The sequence below is a fragment of the Pseudopipra pipra genome, chromosome 6, assembly GCF_036250125.1.
Source record: "Pseudopipra pipra isolate bDixPip1 chromosome 6, bDixPip1.hap1, whole genome shotgun sequence".
Classification (NCBI taxonomy): domain Eukaryota; kingdom Metazoa; phylum Chordata; class Aves; order Passeriformes; family Pipridae; genus Pseudopipra; species Pseudopipra pipra.
The window spans coordinates 23,732,156-23,757,254 of record NC_087554.1 but is presented as its reverse complement, the minus strand read 5'-3'; the positions used below and the strand labels follow the sequence as shown (position 1 = coordinate 23,757,254).

At 42.4% G+C, this 25,099-nt stretch overlaps 1 protein-coding gene across 7 annotated transcripts in view; it reads right to left on the bottom strand.

Annotated features, from left to right (window-relative positions):
- TSPAN18 (tetraspanin 18) overlaps nucleotides 1–25,099 on the bottom strand; it is a 121,506-nt gene that overhangs the window by 20,688 nt on the left and 75,719 nt on the right. For 4 of the 7 annotated variants that reach the window (XM_064657814.1, XM_064657817.1, XM_064657816.1 and 1 more), the window contains 2 exons: nucleotides 6,440–6,529; nucleotides 613–704 (listed from right to left, as the gene is read on the bottom strand). In XM_064657814.1, coding sequence (XP_064513884.1) covers nucleotides 613–675 — 63 coding nt within the window. In that variant the 5' untranslated portion in view covers nucleotides 676–704; nucleotides 6,440–6,529. Of the gene's footprint in view, nucleotides 1–612; nucleotides 705–4,103; nucleotides 4,126–6,439; nucleotides 6,530–25,099 lie in introns of those variants that run through there. The other 3 variants (XM_064657818.1, XM_064657820.1, XM_064657819.1) reach the window with 3 other exon arrangements.

Here is a 25,099-nt window from a genome sequence, read left to right as displayed (position 1 = left end):
ACTGCATATATTCTCTGAAGTACAGGTGACTTCTGACCTGCTGCTATCAGTATCTCTTGCTCACTAAATGAATCATTTGCAGCAAAAGTGCCTTTCCTCCTAGACACATCACTCTACCAACTATTTACTCCCTCCTAATGCTGAAAGACAGTCTCAATCTGCTGCCACACCTATGGAGGGGCAGCCCAGTGAAGGGGCATGCATGAACCGTCCCTGCCACAGAGGCCAGGGCACTGGCCACCCTTGCTTTAAAAAATAAGAACAACAGAGAATGACTGTTTCTGAGTGAAAACCTCAGCAGGGCACCCAGGACTACAAAATAATTTCTTCTGCCATTCAAGGACAAACCACGTACACCACTAGTTACAGCTTTCTCTGTGGTCTCCCCTGTCAAGGACAGCAATAACTCAGAAAACAGTGAGCACTGCACTGCCTTGCTGAATGTCTGAGCATCTCTGGAAGCTGCAAAATGCTCAGTGATTGCTACTACAAGGCAGAGGGGATATTCTGTATCGTGGCAACTTTATCAAAATTACAGCCTATCCTGCTGGGAAGCAGCAGGCTGCTGGAAACAGAAGGATTCAGGAAAGAAAGTGAATTCTAAATACTTACAAATATAAAGAAATTGAAAAGAAACATCAGGTACTTCATGCAGCTCAGACAGTCTCCCTCCATGGTCTTCAGGCTCTTTGGTCCAACTCCTCCTGAAAAACAACACCACATTCCTAGCACACTCTTTTTTATTGGAATGACACGATCCTATTTTCATTTCTATTTCCCTCAAGATCCTGTGGAGTTCATTATGTAGAAGAGCTCTTTTCTTACCTGAACAAGGCAACATAGCACAGGCTACTAAGAGATAATGATCACTGCTAAGCCCCTTTGCATTCTTTAAGGTCTGTACAGATGTGAAGAGGAAGGTTGCAGGAGAGAAAAGGTCTAGCTTTACTCGCAGAGTGAAATACTGGGGGAAAAATATCCCTCTGCACATGAAGATTTTTACCACTCACCTTAAAGCCTGTCAAGTTGAAGAAGCACTGAACGTACCTGCCTATTTCACACCAAAAAGGGTCATATTGACACCAGCCAAAACAAACCGTGCCCAGTTAAAAGATGCACAACAAACATTTGGGACAGTTAGCTCCATACAAGCTTCCTCTACAGAATAAATGCCACACAAACATGGACCACAGTTTTAGGGAAACTTGTAGACATTTGAACTGGGAATGACTGCAGTGTGTGGACATGGGAGGGCCCACGGAGGCTGTCCACACAGGGTTACTCAGCCTGTGACACACCACGTGCTTGTCACGCATTTTTCATGCACCAGGACCGTGTGAAGTCCTGGTGCTCTACGCCCCACTCTGCACATGTCTTTTGCAGGAAAAACCCATGGATCAATGTTGGAAAGCTTTTGAGGCCAGGAAAAAATGCTATGGAATCTTAACCAGTTTTGAAACTCGATGTCTGGTTTAGACAACAAACTGCTTGGACAGTGCTTCTATTGGAAAAGCAACAATAAATCCTGACCAGATGAGGTTTACACTTGAGGAAAGTTCCTGCTTTCTGTTTAATGAAGTGACTATGTCTCCTAATATGCCATTATATCACCAAGTACCCCAGAGGGACAGACAAATAAATACACTGAAACAGAAAACAATGCAGTCATGGTGCTGTGCACAGATAGATCCGTACATATACAAACACAGAGGCACAGGTTTGCTCAGCTCCTTAAAGACTTCCCAAAGCCCACATGCCTCTTAGTGCATTCCATTCCCTTTCTCCACTGGAAATGCCATTCCCTAAACAGACATGCATCTAATGATGTGCTATGCTAGCAAAGTACACTTAATTCACTTAAAAGAAAAAAATGAAATTATCCAAGGTTTTCACTAGGTCAGAAATAAAACTCTCTTTTGTTCCTTCATGGTTTCAGTTAATCCACAAAACTTGTAAGTGCTGTAAAGCCTTGTGGGGTGCTTTCTTCTGTGACCATAGGAACTGCTCTGCTTTAGCCAAAGAGCTGAGAAAACCCACGGCAGGCAGAGCTCTCAGCATGGGGCTGCCTGAGGTAAGAGCCAGATTTTTCTTAACACAGGATGTGTTATCTACATTACTTTTATTTGGTTTAAAATCAAATCAGCTCCTTTTTAGTGACAAAACAAGCGGAGACACAAATGGTGCGACATAGAAATTGATGTGGACATGCAGTTGCTTTTCCTATGCATCTACATGTGCCTGGGGAGGGACAGCAGTGTGCCTCTGCTGGGTGGGTAATGCTCAGGGAACCCCCTTTGCTAGAGGGATCCCAAGAAGGTCCACCTTGCTTCTGCAGAAACACAAATCTGAGAACCACGGCAATATTTTTCTTTACAAACTTTATTTTCTTATATCTCTGATACATAACTGTTCTGTTCAGAGAGACTCAAAGACATGACCATTACTGCAGTAGACGGAGTAGGGCACAGAGCTCTGATGTGGGCCTGGAGGAAATGCCCACAGCTTCCTGACAGTGTTTAAAACCATGTCTGAAAAACTCACAAAGAAAAGAGATTTCACGGAATATTCTGAGTTGAAAGGGAATCACAAGGATCATTGGGTCCAACTCTTAGGTAAATGGACCATATGGGGATCAAAACCACAACCTTGGCATTATAAGCATCATGCTCTATAAATCTTGAAGTTCAGAAGGATAAGGACCTGGGGAGGGAATTCTTCAGTTTTATGGGAAAGGGAAGCCTCAAGCTCCCCTAACACAAGTCTTGGATACTATAGTAGAGAGGGATATGAAAATACAGACAAATCAATGAACTTCAAGAGCCCCACAATTAGTGTCACCTAGATGTTCCCCTCATCACAAAAAACCCATGCTCCAATGAAACAAAGGATGCCTAAATCTTAGTATATTAGCCAAAGTCTTGAAGTTATCTAAGAAATTTCAAAATCCTGCTGCCTTGAGCAACCACCTGCATGATCTTTATCATAGTAGCCTTTGTCAAAAAAAAGGAACAAACCCCCAAACAGTTTATCCTTATTGTGTCACTGCACATCATACACACTCATCCCACTACAGTCACCCACATGCCTGTGGTCTAAGAAGCAGCAGCTCCTAAGCCAAAAACTGTCTTGCTGCTTTGTAGCATTGATAAATCACATCCCTGCCTTACTTTCCTTTCCATGTCTGGGTCTGCTTCCTCTGTAAGACAAATAAGCTCCCTTGGAACTACACTGATTTACACGAACTGAGTACAGGCCTACTTTTATTTTCAAAGACAAACCTAAACTACAATTCTTTGCACCGCTCCTGCCCACTCATCCACTCAGTATGTTAAAATGTTTTCTAGGCATAAGCAAAGAAGGGAGACTGTAAATCCATTAAGCAAACAGATCCTGAAAACTTCACTGTCAGGGCCAGGCAGTCACAGTAACCTGGGAGCAGCAAGAACACTCAGCTTTGAAAAACAAGGACTCCCTTCATTACCTTGGCAAGAAATTGTCCCCAGCAGCAGCACTGGGCTCAAACTTGCAATTTCTAGATCAACTATACTTCACACAGCAAAGCAACAACTAAGTGCAACCACTAAGTGCAACCCTACTCACTGTGCTGTGCTTCAAGTCAGGAACACACCTACTTGTGCTTACAAATTCCAAAATCTGCCACTCAGGATGTGCAAATGGAAGTCAGGGGCAATATTGTGAGGTCTGGGCTGGCAAAGCCAAGAACAAACATATCAGAGTTTCCACATCGGAAGAACTCAACGCAAACTTCCAAAAAATGCCAACCTGATCTGAGCAACTGTTTTAGTGGTGGAATTCAGAGCTTGGAGACACCCACATGTACCAGCATAACACAGCCTTTCCAGTTTCTGCTGGGTACACAGATTCCCAAACAGCACAGGCAAGGTCATCATTTTGATCCTGTAATTGCACTGATTAAAATAGGAAAAATCAACAAAAGCATGATCTGATCTCTTATGAGGCACTTAAAACTGTTTTATGTCAGAGTTAAAGCACTCCAGCATAGTATTGCTCCAGACTTTGAAGAGTATGTAACTAATGCTATTTACAAACAATGCAAGCAAAATGCAAATAATATGACTTACAAATAAAATAATTATGGATGCATTTGTGCCAACTGCTGCCTTGCTAATTAGCTGAAGGTACCTGAAGTCCCTGATGACACGCTGTATGGAGAAAATAACTGATATTAAAGGACAATCCTGACCCAAAGAACTGCTTTTCTTTCTACTTTCCTTTTTAAGCCATACACACAAAAGGCAAATTTTCTGAGTTATTGCTAGTACACACTGATAGAAGTGAGATAAAAATTGAAAGCAAATATCTTAATGTACCTTTTAAAATACCTTCTCTTCCCTCCTTCAGGCCCCAAATTTGTGACAGATTAAGTTCTCCTCTGCAAGAGATGTTTAATGCTAAGCAAACATTAACAGTCAGAACTGCAGAAGACAGTGGCTGACAGATGCTTTCTCTGGCTTGTCCCATCTCAGACTTGTGAGACATATGAGATGTATATGTTTTTGTCTGAAATGTAGCTATAAATGTTCAGGTTTTTCTTAGGCAGATTATTCTACATTTCTCTCCCTTCCCCCCGCCCATCTCCATCACTCATGAATTTTATCTTCCAAAGTGATGGGGAGGCTAAAAATCCCCAGCAGTGTAGCCAGGAAACATCCTAGCTGCTGTAATTGGTTAGGAAGTCTAGTTTTTTTAAGGCAATGCATTTTTTTTGTTGTCTAGCCACAATTATTTCTTCTGTCATTGGCTTTTGCATGCCTTGCAGCTACCCTGAACTTCACATTTCTGAAGGCAGCTGTTCAACCACACCCCAAAAAACTGCTACTAAATTTCTCTTTGCTACCACTGACATTCCCTCAATCCCCATATCCTTTTCACACTATATTGAAATCCATGGATTCACTTCAATTGTTCCTTTACCTTTACTTTGGAGATGAAATCACTGAAAAACTTAGGTGGGACTGGACCTCTGGATGCCATTGAGTACAAACACCCACTGCCTCCAACCTGGGCCAATTCCAAAGTTTGATCCAACTTCAAAGTTAGAGCAGGCTGCTCAGGGTCACTTTAGTTAAGTTTTGAACGTCTCCAAGGATTGAGATTCCCCAGTCTCACTGGACACCTCTTCCAGTGTATGATGACCTGCCTCGTGAACAAATGTTTTGAAACAGCTGTCCAAGGTGTGTCCAAGTTACATGGTGGCAAATGGAACAAGAGCATCTCACAGATGAATCAGTCTATCAGAACTCTCAGGAGCACCTCATCTTCACCAGTTTCAATCCTTGCATCTTCCTTATCATATCACTCCTACCCTCTACTTGAAAACAAGTGTGCAAACCATTTTCCTTGTCCACTCCTAACATACCTCTGCAGACAATTGTGTTTCATTACATAAAATTCAGATATTTTGCACTTGCCTGATGGCTCATCACAGTCTTCCCATCTCAAATATTTGACAGAAAACACAGAATAACCAAGAATAAAAGAGACGCCTAGGGGTCATCGTGCCCAACCCTCATGCAAATCACTTTCTCAGTCACTTCTTTTGTATCACATCATCCACATATATCTTCTTTTAACAAAAATATCTCTTTGTCATCAACATGCACGAAGACCTTGTCCACTGAACTGATCTGTTGCTTCTTTAAAACCTAAGAACCAGTTCTGCAGTACTTCCTACAAAATATTAGCCAGTGGCTTGAGGAGAAAATGGTGCTAACTTACACCTACCTTCCTATTCATACACAGTGCAACCAAGTAAAAGCAGAAGACATGTTTGAAGCTCTCCAGAACAAGTGCCAGGCAGCCTTTAAAGGCATTAGAAAATATGGACTAGATTCTTTTCCAAGTAAATGTATTGATTTCTAGAGGCTGTCCCAGCTTAGATGTCCCTGGAAACATCCCTGAAGCTCTAAGTTGCACCAATGGCAAAGGACCACCACCACCTGGCATTGCTCTGTTGTGTCCTCTCCACAGCAATGTGGCAGCCCGTTCTTTGGCTTGCAGGTGTTGAGACTTGACTCAGCATGCCTGCCTTCCTTCGCAAGTCTGTCTCGCAAGAGGATTTCTGTGTTCACTGTCTGCAAGCAGTATCCAACTTCTATAAACCTAAGTGGTGGATTCTCCTAAGAGAACAAATCTAACAGGAAGGGCCTTCCAGAAAATCCTCTCAGAGTATTATTTCCACACAGTCTGCTCCTCTAGATACAAGAGAGATGGGGCACTTTCATTAGAGACTGAAGAGGGGAGACTTTATCCGGTACCTTGTGAGTGATAACGACGTAGTTGAGCTGTGTATTTCTTACCCCCCTCCTGCACACCATAGCTACACTTAACCAGCCCTGACAGAGATACAGAGAAAGCATCTGGCATGCAGAAAGACCAAGCTATAAGCAACATTCACCTTTAAAAATCTTGGGACTGGAAGCACAGTGTCTATTCTAGTCTTTAATTGTCTGTGTGTCCCATGTATTTTGTTCTATCCAAGCTTGTCCTGTTAGATAAAAATATGCAATTACTGAAGAAGTCAATAAAACACAATCATGTTAAATACACAATTTATTAAAACACACCATCCTGATGAATATGCTCAGTTTAATTGCCACCTTAATTTGGTGTACATTAGCAGTAATGAAAAGCTTTTAATTTGTGGTGAGGGATTCAATTTCTCAGAATCTCTTTAACAATCTTTGGGGTGTTTTAAATGCCCACAGACCACATGTAAATCTATAGTCCCATTACACATGCACCTCATCCCACAAGAGGACTAGATTAATACCAGCTGCACCTTCAATATTTTATAGGAGGCTTAGACAAACTTTAATCTGCTGTGACTTTACAGCCCATTTACTGGGAAAATGGAAAAGGCTGGGGAAGGGAGGTGGAATGCATCTTTGGGAAGCCCAGCCATTAGGAGCAGGAGCCTGAGACACTGGGCACTATCTCTCGTTCTTTCAGCCAGCTCTCACGCCAAGTTGAGTAAACTATTTCCTCTCCCTCTGCCTCATTGTCACTGCCTGGGAAGCAAGAACAGAGAGGAACAGCAAAGCCACCACCCTCTCCACCCAAAGAATTAGATATATAGGTGCAGGCAGAGGGACTCAGGTACAGGCTGCCACTGGCCTCAAGCTAAAAATTACAATTTTCTCAGTAAATTTTAATTTCTGCCTGCACAATGCTAGTGATAGCCTTTGACTAGACAAAGGTGAGGACAGACTACAGACTTAAATGTAGTGTCAAACACACAAGGCATGTGTGTTTGACTGTTGCTTTCTCTACAGTGTTTTTTCCACCCATTTGACACAGCCCCAACCCCACACTCTGCAGGCTCTGTGGGGAAGGGGCAGTCATTAACTCTTCAAACAGCACCCCATGCCATAAGAGTCCAATATTCACATAGGGTCGCTCAGCACTGTAACTTACTCATCCTTCGTAAATGGTTTTGGCACACTCACAGCTTTGCTGAAGCCACTGCTTCCCTGTGAGGCATTAGATAAGTCACCTGGGTCTATCCCTGCTCTCTCACTGCCAGCATTTCATCTTGATTTCTGGAGTGGGTGCATTTAACATCTGTTTCCCACAAACATTTGTAAATGCGCCTTTGAAAATTGCCTCCCATTAAGACTTCTGTGAGCAAAAGTCTATCGTTTGTTGTTGGCAGGAAGCGAACAAGGAGTTTCAAGGTGGCTGAAATTATTACAATATAAAACACATAATGAATATTCATAGATCTGTTTTGCATTAATCGCTCTCATTTAATGTCCTTCCTCTGTCACTGTAAACCTACATCTCTAGATGAAGAGCAGAGATGGCTTCGCTCTCTGTATGGAAGGTACAAACATCTATGGCCAATTGACCTGTTTCTGCTGTGAAGTGCTGAAGGCATGTGCCACTTTACAATGCTGGGTATGAAGGCTGCCCTGGATCACTACAGCTTTTCCATCAGTGTGAAAGTTCAGAGAGTGCCATGTGAGTGGCTGAGAGATGGCTGCAGCAGGTTCAGGCATGTCTGAAGAGGGCTTTGAAGAGTCTACAGCTAGGACAAGGAACAATGTCACTGCCTCACAATAGAGAGCCCCTTTTTGACAGTCAGAACCCAGTGCCCACCCTGACCTTTTTATCTATTTCTTTGGTGTGTGGGGACACTTCATCCTGTGTTTTGCACGTGCAATTGAGAGACAATTTCTTCAGTTGTCCTGTCCTGTGATACCACTGTCCTGGGATAGCTGCTGCCAAGAGAAGATGGCTCTAACTTTAAAGCAGAGATGACGCTGTGCTATATAAACCTATCATTAGGAAAATAACCAGAGTGATAGGATTCCTGCTCCTACTCCTACTGTGTGTGCATATAATTACAACTCTACAAGCCCTCAAAGGTCTGTGTGGGAGAGGAATTTTGGGTTTTTTATTCCTCATAAGTCACAATATTTTAAAGAAATTATAGCACCACAGAGAGGAAGAGCTTAAATGCTTCAGTAGGTACCAGCAGGTGCTGTGTCAGAAGAGATGAAAGACTGCAATTGGTGCCAAACAGCAGCAATGCTCCATCTTACTCTGTGGCCCTAAAGGGGAGGAAGTCCCTACTAAACAGACTCATTGGTTAATAGCTACAATTTTGTCATTAGGGAGAATTGCAGAAAGTGCAAAACCACCATGCCTAATTGTGACTTGAGCAAGCTGATGCCTTTACTTACAGTCGCTGGGGAAACACAATGGAAGCCAGAGCAATGGCTGAGGCCAAGCCCCATCCTTAGGGCTGCGTGGTGCAGCCACGCTGCCTCAGCCAGCTGAGCAGCTGTAGCTGGCATGTTATCCTGCCCCTGTGCTCATCCCATGGCCACCACATCAGCTCTCCCTGCTGAGCACTGGCTTCTCTTCACATTCACATTGTAGTTCTTTGTGAGGAGCAGGCTTTGATGAAGGAAAAGCAGCTGAACTTGTGACCCTGCTTGTCTCATGCCACAAGAAAGACAGCTGGAGCTCCAGAGCAAAGAGGAATGGGGCAAAGATAGGTTAACAGTAGCAAGTATGGTAGCAAGTGAAACAAGAAATGAACAAAGGATGCAGGATGGAGAAGCAAGGCCTATCTTTGTGAGAAATCTGACCTCCTGCAGGAAGGTCCACCAGATGGACCGCTTACAGGTGTCCTGCTTCACAAGGGCTTCTAGATCCTGCCAGCCCCCTGTGCTCACCACATTTGCAGGATCTAGAGAAACTAAATCATATGCCAACCCATATGTTCAACCACAGCAGATATTAAAGACAGAAGTAGTTTCCTGCTGAATATCTGCAACAGGTCAGCGCTTTTATGGTGAAAGGTGAGGAGAAACATCTCTGTGAAAGTAGGATCGAGATATTCGTTCCCTTGCAATGGCTTCAGAAAAAAGTAAAGCATTTGCTGCTCCTGAACTGGACCTTGACAGAAGCTATGTACATTATCCTGTAACTATTGCTCCTACATAAATAACTAATTGTACTGGAATTTCATAGCACTTACACAGCAGAATCGTTGCTATGACACAACTACATTACTGCATATAAATCCAATTAGATTCCAAAGTGCACTGTGTAACTGTAATCGGCCCCTGTGGAGCAGCGATGAGCGGACCTGCACAAGACCATGCAACTAGATACTAAATTACAGTCAATCTACCTCCTCTTTAGTTGCATTAAAATGCTAATGTCGCTGTAACATGGGCCCATTTAGCAGCGATGACTGCCTTGCCTTGCAACACTGGAGTGAATGAGGCTGTTGCACTGCCTCAGAGCATTTAATTCCTCAGTACAGTTGAGTGAGTAAAGCCCTTAGGGGCATCTTATACCTTAAAACAATAACCTGATTGGCTTTTATAACACTAAAAGCATATGAGGCTTGGGACAGTGTTTAAATGAATCAGAGCTGCTGCTAAAACTACCTTAACTTTCCTACCCAAGCAGACCAACTGAATCCCATCCCATCCTGACTGCTTTTAACAAAGACACATTTCAACCACCAAACAGCTGCACAGTAAGAGCATATCAATCTTCTACAGGAGAAAAAAGAGAGCTGGACTGAACCCCTTAAAACTTCATACAAATAACACCAGCATTGCAACAAAACCAATAATACAACAGTTACCATCTATGTTTTATATTTGCAAGTTTGCAAAATGTGTGCATACAATACATGAGATCATGTGGAGGTAAAATCTCCCACATGTACACAGACATTCAATATGGAAATTCAGAAGTCCCAGAGCAGAACCAATTCTCCTAAACGTTGTAGCATTTTGAAAAGTGCTAGAGTATGTGTTTGAAGTGCCAGTATGGCCTCAGGCCACTGAGCACTCCATTTCATCTAGTGCAAATGTGCATACCACACCGCTGGAAACATGAACTGCTCACTTGGGCCCCTTCCCAAGCAAAGTTCGATAGGTAATCACATCTGGCTCTTTCATACAGCTTTTCACACACAGGCACCACCCGTCTCAGAAAAGAAGATACTGCATACAGAACTGACACATCTAATAGCCTGCAACTCTTTTAAGTTCTGCTGCTTAAAAAAAGGTCCTCAGATAGCTCACAGGTGTATTTTTCCTTTTATTAACTGCAGTACAATGGAACCATATGGTAATGTCTGCCTTTCTAAACAGATGACCCAAAGGTTATATGCACTGATGATATAACAACATTAATTTTGTTTATCAGATAAGAAAAACAAAGCTAAAAGGGGAATGGATGTGTTAAACCTCCTGACCCCCAATACAACCCTGTGTTCACCAGTCCATACTGAGACCAGTCCCAAACCGATGAAAAAACTCATCACTTCTGGCTGATAAGTTACAATCTTTGCAAGGCATCTTCTGTCCCAGAAAGCAGTAATTTACCATACCAAAAGGGAGGTGGCTAACTTTGGCCTCTTCTTTCTGAAAATATTTCCTTTCTGGATGGAATAAATGTCACCATCCTGAGTGGATCATGGAGTTGCATCACAAGCCAAGTGACATTATCCACTGTCATGTCAGATACTGTCAAGTGTTGAAACACTCCATACGCTTGCATGGCATTCCAGACGCTGAGGGGATTTAACATGAAGTGTAAATGCCTGCCACTTTTTCCCTGAGCCTGACACATCTCACCTTTACAACAACTGATTCCTTGGTGCTCTTTTCTGTTCTCTTTTTCTATAGCCTTGCTTTGTTTGCAGCAAATGCCTCAGCAGTTTGTGGCATTCATGATGGCTTTGAAAGATGAAGGAATAAATTTCAGAAATACTGGACAGTTGCTGTGGCAACCTTGTCCTCCTCAGACCACAATTTCCAATATTTTAAGAAGTTTCCTGATACTTTGCAGCCTTCAAGGAAACAAGGCAGAGGAGGAAAATGATTGTAAAGTAAGGATGTTACCAAAATGGATTACTGTGAGCCACAGGCCCTTGTCCTGTTGTAGTGGGTTTCTGTGGCTGGGTTTTGGTAGCCGGGGGGGGGCTACAGAGGTGGCTTCTGTTAGAAGCTGCTAGAAGCTTCCCCTGTTCCGTGGAGCCAATGCCAGCTGGCTCCAGGACGGACTTCCTGCTGCTGAACCAATTAGGAATGATAGTAACACCTCTGTGATAACATATTTAAGAAAAGAAGATTGTTGCGCAGAAGAATTTCCAGACAGGGAAGAGCAGAATGAGAACATGGAAACAACAACGTAGACACCAAGGTCAGTCCAGAAGGAGGGAGAGGAGGTGCTCATGTGCTGGAGCTGTGGCCCCTGCAGCCCATGGTGCGGACCATGGTGGAGCAGCTCTGCCCCTGCAGCCCATGGAGCGCTATCAGGGTGCAGAGACCCACGTGCAGCCAGCCCATGGAGGAGCCCATGCTGGAGCAGGTGGATGCATGAAGGAGGCTGTGACCCCATGGGAGGCCCAGGATGGAGCGGGGTCCTGCTGGAGACCTGCAGCCCATGGAGAGGGAAGCCCACGGCTGGAGCAGGTTTTTCCCGGGTAGGACTCGTGGCCCCCGTGGGGGACCCACATCAGTACAGCTCATTTGTGAAGGACTGCACTCCATGGAGAAGTGATCCACGGGACAGCAGTTTGGGAAGAACTGCTGCCTGAGGGATGGACTTACACTGGAGAGGTCCATCAAGGACTGTCTCCTATGGGAGGGACCCCATGGGAGCAGGGGAAGGACTCCTCTCCCTGAGCAGTGGCAGAAAAAACTGACCACAACCCCCATTCCCCGTCCCCCTGCACTGCTGAGGGGGAGGAGGGAGAACATAGAAGAAAGGACGAGTGGGGAGATGGTGTCTTTAAGATGGTTTTATTCTTACTCTTTGGCTCTTATCCTGTTAGTAGTAAATATAAGTATTATCCCCACTTTGAGTCTTGTTTTGCCCATGAAGGTAATCAGTCACTGACCTCTCCCAGCTCTTATATCTACTCATGAATTCTTAGCTGTTTTTTTCCCTCTTCTCTGTCCAGTTGCAGAGGGAGAGTGAGAGAGCGTCTTTAGTGAGTACCTGCTATCTGGCCAGGGTCAACCCACTACACGTGTCAAAAAGATGATGATGATGTTCTTAGCAAGAAAAGAAGCCCCAGACTGTCTGAGCAGAAACACAGGCAAGGGCTCATGGGCAAGGGAATCTGAAACCCCTGCTTGAATCATTTGTTTTAACGCAGAATGGAGCTGCAGATCAATAGGTTAACTTCTTTTTTTTTTTTTTTTGTGGTTATTCTCAGTGCTTTTTCATAAGATAGAGGTGCGGAAAAAGTAACCCACTGTTTAACATTTAGCTGGGAAAGTAATAATCTTAATCGCTTTTAAGAAAGAAATCCCAAACAGAACTTCGAATGCATTAACTATCATACAAAAAAATGCCCCAGTAAAAACCCAAAACTCCCAAAAAAACCAACAAAACTGTCTGTTCAAGGTAGCTGCCTACACACCTGTAGAAACAAAACAGTCAGTTTAGTCCAACTAGAAAAGAAAAAGTTAGGAAAAACAGTCTGTAAGAAAAGCAGATTTTTAATGAGGGATCTCAGTAATACTAAATAAACCGGAAAATAATATTTCTGATAATCTGACCAGTGGCATTATTTATCTGCTCCTGGTCATCTTTTAAATGTTTTTAAAAAGAATAATAATAATGCATCCCAAGGTGTCATGAATTCTAAACACAATAGGATATTCTTTATCCCACTGAGCTCATAACTTGGATTCATTTACTTATTTAGGAAATACATATATTTCACAAGCTATAAGTGTGATATGTGCAGGAAAACTTGAATGCAGTAAAGGACATAAGAAATTACTTAGGGAAGAGAGGCAGACATGAAGCCTAAGTAACCCTGCTTATAGCCAAACTGATACACAACTTATAAATATTCCATGTGCAAATCTAAACTGAATTTCACTGCAATCAGCATCTTTAACCTTATCTAATACATAAAATTGCAGCTAATGTAGTTTGAAAGGTAAATGTGACTGATCTCAACTACACTTGTATCAATTAACGTACAAACAGCCAACCATTCAATGTCTTTTGCTACAGATATTTTTGATTTCTGATTAAGAAAGAGTAAGAAGGAGCAGAGAGAGAACCGTGGCCACAGCCCACAAGATAGCTTCAGATGTTCTGCAGGAAAATAAACGAGAGTTAATAAATCCCATAATCTTGGCATACGTGTTTCTAAATGTTCTCTCTTCCTTCATAAAATGTATAATCTAAACACTCCAGCAACGATCAGGTTCAAGGCAGACAAAAGACCCATAGCGCTGTTCATACACAGATGACAGGAGTAGAGGGACTAAGTGAGATATGAGCCAAGACTTGAAGGCTGGCTCCCAGATGCTTTTGCTTTCCCAGTGGATAACAGATACTGCATCAAGACACACAATGTCATGCTAGTGAATTTGCTGCTCTCGTAACACCTCATTTTTCTTTCCATCTGAACTTATTTTGAAAGTGTACAGTACACTGTCCCCTTCTCCTTTCTCTTTTGTCCTTACTCATGGCATGGGAAACATGAAAGACAGCATGGCTGGTTATTGTTAATGCACCTGAAAGTGCAGACCTTAAAAAGGGGGATATTCTGGAACATGCCACAGTTTTCCTTGCTATTTGCACAGGCAGCTAATGATCACCCTAATAGCTTCTCTCTCTGAAGTCATAATAAGCTTACAAATGAACCCATTCAGCACATATTAAAAAGCCAGGGATGCTCCTTTGATTACAGCCTTTATGGAAATCTCTGAATATTTGTTTTGTTGCTGCACAGCCGCAATTAGGACATGCTGCTGGGAGCCAGCTCAGCTGCCAGAGCAGTGGGGTTTGGAGACACCTCCAGTGCCATAGCAACACATCCACCTCTCACAGCATCAGGCACAGGGAGCCTGGTAGCCCTTGAGTCCAGGCAAGCAGCTTCAGCTCTTCCAGGACTTAGGAAATAAAAGGTGCCTAATTAAACTTCCTCCGCTGATGCCTTGACTGTGTTTATGAAGCCACACAAACAGCCCCGCACTGCAGCTCTCGCGAACGAGCCATCCTGCTGCATCAGCCACGGTCCTGCCAAGGGGCATGGGGTCACACAGCTGCTGGGCATCTCTCCACACACTGCTCTGGAGGCTCATAGGTTTGGAGGTACCCAGTTCATGCTGTAGGAAAACTGGGTAAATTGGTGTGTTGAAGAGACTTGAGGAGGCAAGACCTTTACTTTGCTGAGGTGCGAATATGGGAGAACTCGCTTCCATTGCCACCTGTAACACTTCCCCCCAACAACCTCGTCCTTCTACATGTGGGGAGGGGAACTGAGTGACCTTATGGAAATCTCTTCATCACTTAACTACTCAGAGGTTGATCTAAATCCCACTTATGTTGCTGACAGACTTCAAACTTCGCCAGGGGAGGAGAAAAAAAAAAAGGCATTTTTAAGGACATAAAAACCTGCAAAATTGAGTATCTAGTTTTCATTAAGATTTGGTCAAACATTCCACTATAGCTAAAAGTTAAAAGAGCATATCTTTTTCCCCCTAGAGGAAGAGGACGTCATGAACAATATACCTGTTTTCCCAAAATATCCTTATTCCCCAAGCACAGTACATCTGCAGTGCTCTTAAGTGAAGAGACTTGGGAAGCAATTCATTTTTGCACACAAAGACAGCAGGTTACGTGCTGATGACATGGATCCACAGGCTTTCAGACAGCTTCAGTGGGGTGACGTTCACCCACAAAAAGTATAACATCTCCTCTTAGAAAGCTGAGATACCAGAAAAACCGCTTCTACTTTTCCTGAAAGGCAAGACCTTTTAATGGAACAGATATTTCCTACATCTCTAGGAGATTGGCTGAGGTTAAAGCAGGTCAAACCATGTAATACAGATATCTTTGTGTTGATACTACCCACAGTGCCTTTTAGGAAGACCACAATTGTAAGAAACCTTTTCTTGGCAAGAATATTTAGTTCAGTGCCAAAGAGTCTCCCCAGGCAGTCTTTGTTTTAAGGTTTGTGAGCTTTGGGGGAAAGGACTGTATCTCTGCTTGTGAAGTGGTCCAGATTTTTAGCTCTACTGTTATCTAAATAACACATAACAGAAGCAGTGGAAACTTCACTACCAGCATCACTTGCAAGTAGACTGAGGCTTTGCCTGGGGCAAAACCTGAAGCAGCATCAATCATACATACACATAAAAACCGGCATGCACTCAAAGGTATTGACCCTTTCAAAACTGAAATAGCAAATTTAACCACAGAAATAGTGATGAATTTTCTTTTACTCAGTCTTCACTGTTATTTTACCTGCTAGAAGTCAAGACTTAGAACCTAGAGACATAAAACCTCCTCTAACTCAAATCAGAGGAGCTGGAATAATTACAAATGTATCAGTGAATGATGAAGGCACAAGCTGCTCACATGGCCTTAAATCAGTACAAAAACCAATCTGCCGATGGACTGCTGAGCACCTTCCTCTTTGCAACCAAAACGAGTGAGAACACCATCTGACCAAATCTGGCAATTCCTATTTTTGAAAGTCTACACAATCTTTTTAGGGAGGACAACAGAACACAGTTTTAAAAGCAGATCTCCTGTGAGGGATAGGACTCCACAGGCTAACTTTCACCTCAGTCAGGACTGGGCTGAATTCTGACTGCAAAATCATACCAGTTTTCAGTGGCCAAAGCTCACTATAACCACGCTTTTGTTATATCTCCCACCTTGATCAGCATCCAATTTGAAAGCAATGCTGCCTTTCAGCTAAAAAAAATCATATTTCAAAAGTATCAAAATGAGGCTTGCAGAGCAAAGAGCCCGGATTTAGGCTGAGAAAACATAGGGAACAACAGGATGTTCAAGCTATTCTGAACATGAAGAGACAACACTTTTGCAACTTTCTCACAATTAGGCTGCAGAGTTGCTCTGAGCTCTGCATGAAGGACAAGAAAAGTTGTCCCAAGAGATATGGCATTTAATAGCTTCTTCTCCCATCACTCGTTTCAGCACAGGGAGAAGAATCTTTCTGAAAACATCATGGATTCTTGCTGTGAAAATGCATTTGATGATAAATTTTATGACAAATTTCATAACAAGATTTGTGGTCACCATTCTGCATGTCTGATGAAGCACTAACCAGCTTGCATAAGAACATTAATACCATTTAAACCATAGATTGCTTTCCACATTACAGTCTGAAAGCCCTTTATGAAGCTAAGTCCTTTATAAAGCTGACCAGGCTTTTCTCCAGGATACCCAGCAAATGTCCTGGGCAGCTTCTGTGGTCCCCTGTCTAGTGCTCAGACCATTTTATAGTTCCAGTTCTGCTAATATCTGTCACAGAAACTCACAGACATTAGTGAGTCATTTCAAGCTAGTGTGTTGTTTTCATCCCCTGCCCCCTGTATTTAATATAATTAACAACAACACTTATTTGCCTCCCATGGAGTCTAAGAGATTTAGTTCAATATCATATGAGAGTACAGGGCTGCCTATACCAAAAGCAGTTGATGGAAGACAGTATGCAAAATATTGTTATTTTTAGACGAAAACAAGCATTTTGAGTGACTGCCAATATTTTTTAAAACTGTTCAGACACAAAACTGCAGGTTTTGAAGGGGTCCTTCATATGGATCATACAGTTCTGAGCTCATGGCAACTGGACTGAAAAACGTCAGACAACTTGTATTCCACCTGTTTCCTCTTCGGGTTCACCATGTCAGCTCCTCACTAGGAGAATCCCAAGTCAAGTATCTACTGATGAAGAAAGACACAGCAAACTTTTAAATCTTGAAAGAAGACACTGTCCACAACATAGTTGAGGTTCCACACTGACCAGCATTACCAGTGGCCTAGGAGTCCCAGACAGCCAGAGGTTGCCCTACAGCATTGTGTGTTGGAGGGAGAGGACATTTGGGTTAGAATCTGAGTGCTGCCAACTCAATGCATTTTGAAACCTCACCTTCAGTGCAGCATCCCACACACCACCCTGCCCACTGTTTCCCATTGACACCGGTGTGAACCAGCTCTTCCAGAAGGCCAGCAGAGACATGAGAGTTTTCAGGGCATTTGGGATCAAGGTTCAGTATCCTGTATGCTCCAGTTGCTAATAAATTCTGAGGGGTGGATATAGGGGCTTTTTAGAAAATGTTGGGTCAACATCTGCTCCCTCAGAAGTAATTCAGGAACAAAAGTTTTCCAGTCAGCACAGTTATCAGGGGTTTGAGGCAGGCATTTACAATAATCTGATACTCATAGCAGAAAAGCTGCAATGCAAAACTTCCCCCAGTAAGGGACCACCTAATGGCAGTCCTTGGAAAAGCAGGTTTGTTCTTGCATCTTTTGAATGAAGCACATTAATCTGGACACAGGACGCACTCATTAAATTGACCTTCTAATACTTCTGTTTCTGCTTATTTGCACGAGCCTCCTCCCACTCAGGGCCTGTATTTAATCTCCATCTTTTCAAGCTCTGCACCCAGGTGCCCTAGGGGCAAGTGCAGCATGACTGATGAGATGGAAGATGAAGTACCAGAAATGCACAGAGAAATGTGAGAGGCAGGACATGTGCTTAGGGATCTATCATTTTGATAGGCTGTGCTCCTTTTCTGAGCCTGCACACTCCCTATGGGCCAAGAAGAAAACAGGTGATGATTCTGGCCCACCATGGAAAACCCTGCAGAATAGCTTTGACTTGGTTTTCCTTCACTAGTTTTGCTATTTAAATGCTGTGACTCTCTGGAGCTGAGCACACCTCATCAGCAGAGCCAAGTTCCCCACTTTTAGCCCCTTGAGCTGCAAGAGGGTGAGCACCATGAGACATGCAGGCTCTCCCTAAAGTTTTACAGCTACTAAAAAATGGTGGACTCACCTTGCCCTGACTGACCAAAGAGCCTCCCCCTCCTCCTCCAAGTAGGGGCTTATTGGTATTTCGCTTCCTCATTGATTCCACTGCTTCAAATTTTGAATGAGAGGCTCTATTTTTACTTTTATTTCCTAAGTTCCCCTCTCTTCTGCAATGCACTGTCTTGACACTGTCATCTGTACCACATATAACATATCATATTAATCTTTTTGTCATCTGATTTCCCCATAGGAGTTATCAGTTAGAAAATCTAGTTTTGCTCAGAAGCAAGCAAACAAATCTGTGTATCAAAAAGAATGAATGAGAGAATGAATGATAGAATAAATGTGAACACTAAGCAAGCTCCCATTTAAGCACTTTGCATATCCTGTATGAAATATCAGCTCCTGAAATTTATTTTTTGGTGAGATGACATCTTCTCATGTAATACATTATCCTTCCGTTATCCCGGGGTGACACTGCTCAGGTCTCTCAGCTAATGCTTATCTGCTGCTTTCCCTGCTATCCTGGGGAGATTACAAATGAATTAGGTGGGTCCAAAGCATTTTGGGGTAATAGCCAGGATATCCTTCTGGTAAAGAAATCTAGTCAGAGGTGGCCAGATAACTACAGAGCCTAACAGTATCGACCCAGGAAATTAATTTCTGTAAATCAATGTAATGCTGCTACACTGATACCAAACACCCAGAATGATTTTCTCACTACTTAAATCTTTACTATTGTTTCAGTGATTCTGAAATTATTCTGTTCAGCTGGGCCACTGTTTGGTCTAGAGATTAAAAAAAAAAATCCACTTTAGGACAGGATATCTTTTAATGTTAGATCTCATTCAGCCATTTAACAGAAAAAATGACCACACTGGTAGATGTGGTATAAGTTATTAACCTACAAAATAAACTGATTTTAATTAAGGCATCGATGTGCATGTGTTTGGCTAAAGACTTTGAAAATCTGCTTCAAGAAGTATGATACATTTATATGAGTCATAGGCAAGATAGGGAGGAATTTACTTCACACATCCATTTTGTTAAGGACTGAAAATGCAGGATTTAGTTCATGAAGGCAGCCTTAAGTTACCACCTGTAGTTATTACCCTAGCTTTGCTTGCAGACCTGCATTTTACAGCCTAGTTGTAGTGGCTTATAAAAACAAGGGAATTCACCTGGGGCAAAGGGTGCTTAACCTCGATGTGTTTGACAATATCTTCAGTCAGACTGTTTCATTTTCCCAGCTGCACAACCAGACCATGGCCTCATCAGAGAGGCAGCTTCTGCTCCAAGCAAGGCCACATTATTCTAGCTGAAATAAAATGATATGTCATGACCATGTTCCCTTTACAGTATCAGTTTCTTTCCTACTGTACCTGAAGGCTTAGTGAGCAATTTAATAGAAACTTTATAATGCGAGTGCTTTTTTCCTTTTTAAAGATGATGTATCTCTCCTTTTTGTTAACGGATCTAAATGGAGGTACATAAGAAAAATTTGTTCTTTCCCATAAACTGGAGTAAGCCATATTGCAGTAGGGGATTTTTCTACTTTAACTATGCAGATAAGAGCTAAATTAGCAGCTCTGCATAGCACAGAAAAGTGTTCTTAGCATCCATCCATTTCATACAATGTCCAGCAAGAGCTCTGAAATCAATAAGCTTACTCCAAACCCCCCAAAAAATTCTATCAAAAGCCTTTTTGTCGCACCCTTTTAAATACAAGCACTTTAGGCTTCACATGGCCATTAAAAAAGGTCCACGTAGATTTGACCTGTGAATGCATTACTTTACATATTAGATCAAAAAAGTAGTAGCAGTTACGAAGCTGAACAGATTCTGCCACCACAAAACAAAACAGGCGCTTGTAATGGCACAACTGGAAAATTAGATAGAAATGTTGAGAAAATATGCTAACAAATGGCTAAAATCAAAATCTTTCCCCAGCTCATCCTCCAGGTAAACATGAACAGAGACTGACTTCCCAGCCAGCCCCACAGGTCGAGTGCCTTGTCTCATCCCCGAGTCCCCTTGCCAGCCAGCTGCCCCCCAGGTGTGAGTGCCAGGATCCTCAGCCAGCAATGGACAGTTTCCACAAATAGGTGTATGTGAGACCTGGGCCAAGCACAGATGTTCTTATGCTTGGAACAGCTTCAACAAAAAGGAGAAAGTCATCGACCTGGAAAGCTGGGGTAACACTGCTTTGCAAGTTTTCTTTTAAGAACACACTGCACCCATTAACACCTGTGACGTGTTTCCTTAGAACATGAAGCTCTACTGATATTCAAGTGACATTGTAAAAAGTGAACGAAGAAACTTCCAAAGTATGTTCAGGATGCCTTACACTGGCATCCATCCAATATATCTTTCACGGGGTACCATCCTTCAGGAAGGCTGTCACTGGCAATTGTGCTAGTAAAATGAGATGTAGTGATTGTAGTTCATAGAGAGAGGTGTGTACATAATTTTGTGTTTGCTTTCAGTATAATGCAATCTGCGAGGGAAGGATGGTATTTTTTTGTCAAGGACACACCACAACTCATCCTTTCTCTTCACAAAGATCAAACATTATGTTCTATATCAGTTGATAGCATGTTCAATCAGGTTAGTGGTAGGAACTCCCTTCCAGATGGTTCCAGCCCAAAAAGTACTTGGAAGCTACAGGTTGTAAGTAATAAGGTTGCAACTAAGCAATATTCAAAGGGGCACTGCCTTGGCAGCCCCATAACTGTATAATAGAGCATCTGGAAGAAAAAGCGCACTTTTTGCCTAATACACCATCTGAGATCATCACGCATGTCTGTGGCAAAGGAAACAGACCCCAAAGGAGCACACCCGACTTTATGAACTGTGTGACACCACCTAAGGTAGGCTCAGGGCTCTCAGAGAGAGTTACAGGCCTCCAAGTCAGTCCTGAAAAGGCAGTTTCCATGAGGACACTGACCTGCTGGGCAGTGGTTAGCAGCAGGGATATGCCATCTTACACAACAGCAGGGTAATAAGACAACCTCTACATTTTGCAATCTTAATTCTTCAGCAACACTGGTTTTCAAAATACCAAAGATAGCTGATGGGTGCAAGGGGAAGGTTTTTTTTGTCTTTACAGCTTCAAACAATAGCACAGTGACACGAACTTTGCAGACCTCGGATATTACGTGACCTACTCAAGCACTCAGGCCCCAAGATCTTTGTCACAAGGTCTCTGTTCAGAACAAAGCCAAGTCTCTTAAGTGACTCTACTGGTGCTCATTAAAAAGACAGTAAAAGGGGTAGCAAATGATTTGCTAATAAAGTCTGATTCTGAGGTGCACTATACATAGAGGAGAGGTAACACAATTACATTAGTAAAGGTAATGAGGTCACTGCAACATCATTGTTTGCTCTTTAATTTAAGCAAAAACAGTGTAAGATGGCCATAACTGGGGAGAAGAAAAAAAAAACAAAAAAGGCAGAAGAAACTGTTCTGCTTTAGGATAAGTCTGACTGCATGATTATAGGATGTTGGTGATGTCTAAGAGGGAGCTACTGAATATTTAACCTTAGAAATGGAAGCTTGGTTGCCTCTTGTCCTGTTAACATCCACACGTATCTTCCATTAACTCTAATTAAGGCTAACAGGGTGTTCACTAAGTATCTCCATAATTAATGTTAATAGTAGTTACAGGCAAGCGTTGATAGAAGATGAAATGCCAAGCTTCTTCTCCAGGGTTAAATACTCAGCAGCCTGTCTGTCTCTCATTTCCATTCTCTCCAGTAAAGGCTCTCTAATCAATTGCATGCATTCCAGACAGCCTTATTCTTGCAGTGAGAGACACATGCAACCATAAGTAACAGTGCATGCTGTTATTTATAAAAAATATAAACACAGACAACACAACACCTGACACAGACTAGTTCACATCTGTATGCTTACTGCTGTACAGATATCCTCACAATGTATTAACAGTGCAGACTGACACATCCCTTTTTCCTTCAAGATGCCCAGGCTTCACAGGGGAACAGCATTATTTCTATCATATAGTAAGATAAGTAATTTTCAATTAACAAACCAAAGAGCAAACAAGATCACAGCAACAACCTCAATTACCCTTATTAATGGTATTATGCCACCCTCAGTTGATAGACTATACTATATTCCCAAATCAGACATTATTAACAAACCATTAAATCTGTAAATTAGAACAGCACAATTATAAGCCATAATCAGAACAGCACCTTCTATTGTGCTTCTGGGTCGAGCCCTGAGCAGTAGTTCACGAAAAAAGCATTAGCAGACTGCTTCCAGACAGGGGTCACTTGCTAGCACTAGGTCTTCTCACCCTCTGCTTTCTTATCCCATCGTAAGTGGAGAATTTTCATCAAACTTGTGCAATTCTGTGGCTGAGTAGATTTAAAAACTGTCTTTAGTTGGGAATGTATTTATAAAACCTCAAGGAACTAGAGGAGTACTCTGATGTTTCCCTCAGGAGCTGCAGATACTATTTGTAGAAATCATAGGATGTTGAGGCCTTTGCCAGGGACATCTCAAAGAGGTAAAGAGCACCAGAAGAGGAGTGATGGGAGAGCCTGTGCAGGCAGCTGGACAAGGAGGAAGGAGCAGGAAAAAGTCCCACTGGTGCTGGCTGTTGAAGCCAGACAAGGAGCCGCACTTGTGGAAAATCTGACTCATGCATCTAAACCTTCCCTGCGCCCTGGTCCTCATACACTTTGGGGCAGCTGCAGTCAGAAAATGCATGCAGACACAAGTCCCAGGGAAATGAATAGCTGCTTTTGCTATTGGATGAGAAAAAAAATCAATTTGTATTTTTATCAACTCACCAGTACTGGCCCCATGTTACATTAAAAAAAAGATGTCTCCCAGGACTAGTCTTAAATCACAACTGGACATGTTTTGGCTTTGCTATGTGAAAACAAACTTTTTTTACTTACTTTGTCTTCTGCCCTGGGGAATTAGTGACTCAAGCAGGATGCTGAAGACTCAGGGGGAATTATTTTTCATCATGTTGAGGGTAGTTTTTTTCTACCAGGCATGCAGGCTTATTAATGCAGCTTCACTCTGTACTATACTTTCAATAAATCATTTTGCCCCTCCACTTTTCTTCAAAAGTTTTTGGGGAAGTGTGAGGAAGTTGCTGCTCAGGAAAGTAAGGGATATGAACACAGAAAGCACTGAGACATGCTGTCTGTCTGCAGTGAGGACAGAGCCAGCTACCCTTCTGATGCATCCCCCTTTGCCATTCCCTTCTCAGCCCCTTTTATCCAAGGGGAGCTCCCAGGGCTAGTCCTGCTCTGGGCACCCTCCTCATGTTGCTCTTTTTGCAGCACTCAATCCCTGTACCACATCCCTCCTCTTCAGGTTCCACATTCCACCCCGGCTCTTCTGACAATACATCCATGTCTTACATTGAAGCACACACCTGGATCTTAGGACACTGGAACTTCATGAAAGATGAAAGGGGCTGTAAAAACCTTCCCATTTTCTCAGTCAGGTTTGATTTACCAGAGGTACTTTTCTGTACCCACACAGCTTTTCTCAGAAAAGAAAAATAGAGTATTCTTTTCTAGAGCTATAGGACATATAACATTTTAGTTATAGTCAATCTAACCAAACACAGCATGTTTCTTACCAAATTATGAGTTGCTTTTTGAATATATTTTGAATATTCATGAAATACTATTTTTCACGGTCACCCAAAGCAGTGGAAATATATTTAGCAGCAGCAGAACCAAGAATAGCCAGAGTTCTGTATTACTTATTACAACACTGGTTGCCTCTCCAGTCTGCTCCTACTCTTAGCATCTAGGAACACACAATGAAAAAAAAAATATAGTCAGTAAAAGTAACACTTGTAAAATTACATTTTAAAATCAGAGTGTTGTAAAGCAGCAGCTACAAAATAAGGCGAAACCCTAAGCAATGAGTTGCCTAGACATTTTTGTAGAAATTGCAATGAATGTCCAGTACGTGTTCAAGGAGCTGATTGAAACTTCTGACTACTTTATATTTTAACTGGATGGCGGGTGCTGGTTCAGCATCCTACCAGCAGAATGACAAGCTTATTAAAAGAGGGAGCAGGAGAGGATCAGCCAAGAACAGTGATAGAAGGATAGTTCATCCCTTCATTATTACTCAACCTAGAGAGGATGCTCCTGGTTATGCTGGATATCCAGTTAATTTTACCCAGGGTTGTGCAAAGCACAAAAGAATTTGTTCTCACTGGATTTTTTATTTTCTTTTTCCTGAGTACAAACAGAAACAATAGAAAAAGATTTGAACTGAAAATTTTCTGTAAGACAGCTTAGCCAGAAGCTGAAAACATGAGCTCTGAGATATATTTTGTAACTTCTTGAAAGCTCTTCATCTTTTTGTATTCTGCTCCCCAACTCACCTTCACAGCTTTACTTTTCTATTTGGCTAAAAAGATTCTCCTTTCTAGTGCAAACTGTGTGTAAATGGGACTTTGCACAGTGAAATCGTATGCTTATCTAGGGCTGTTGACATATGAACTACTGATTTATGAACAGCTGGCTAGCTTCTGATACTACAAAAAACAGAACTCTAACCTTCTGCGAGTGCAACTGTCTGGACAGCATTTCTAGTGGTGTTGAGTTTGGAAGAACTACTCACGGATTTCCTATCATTCTGCATGATGGAACGCGATGGACTTCCTGAGAGCTTGTTTCATCTTCCAGATGAAGCCTCAATCTGTCAGCTAAGAATTTCTTTCAGTCTGGGGAGTGACATTTTTTGCTTCAATTT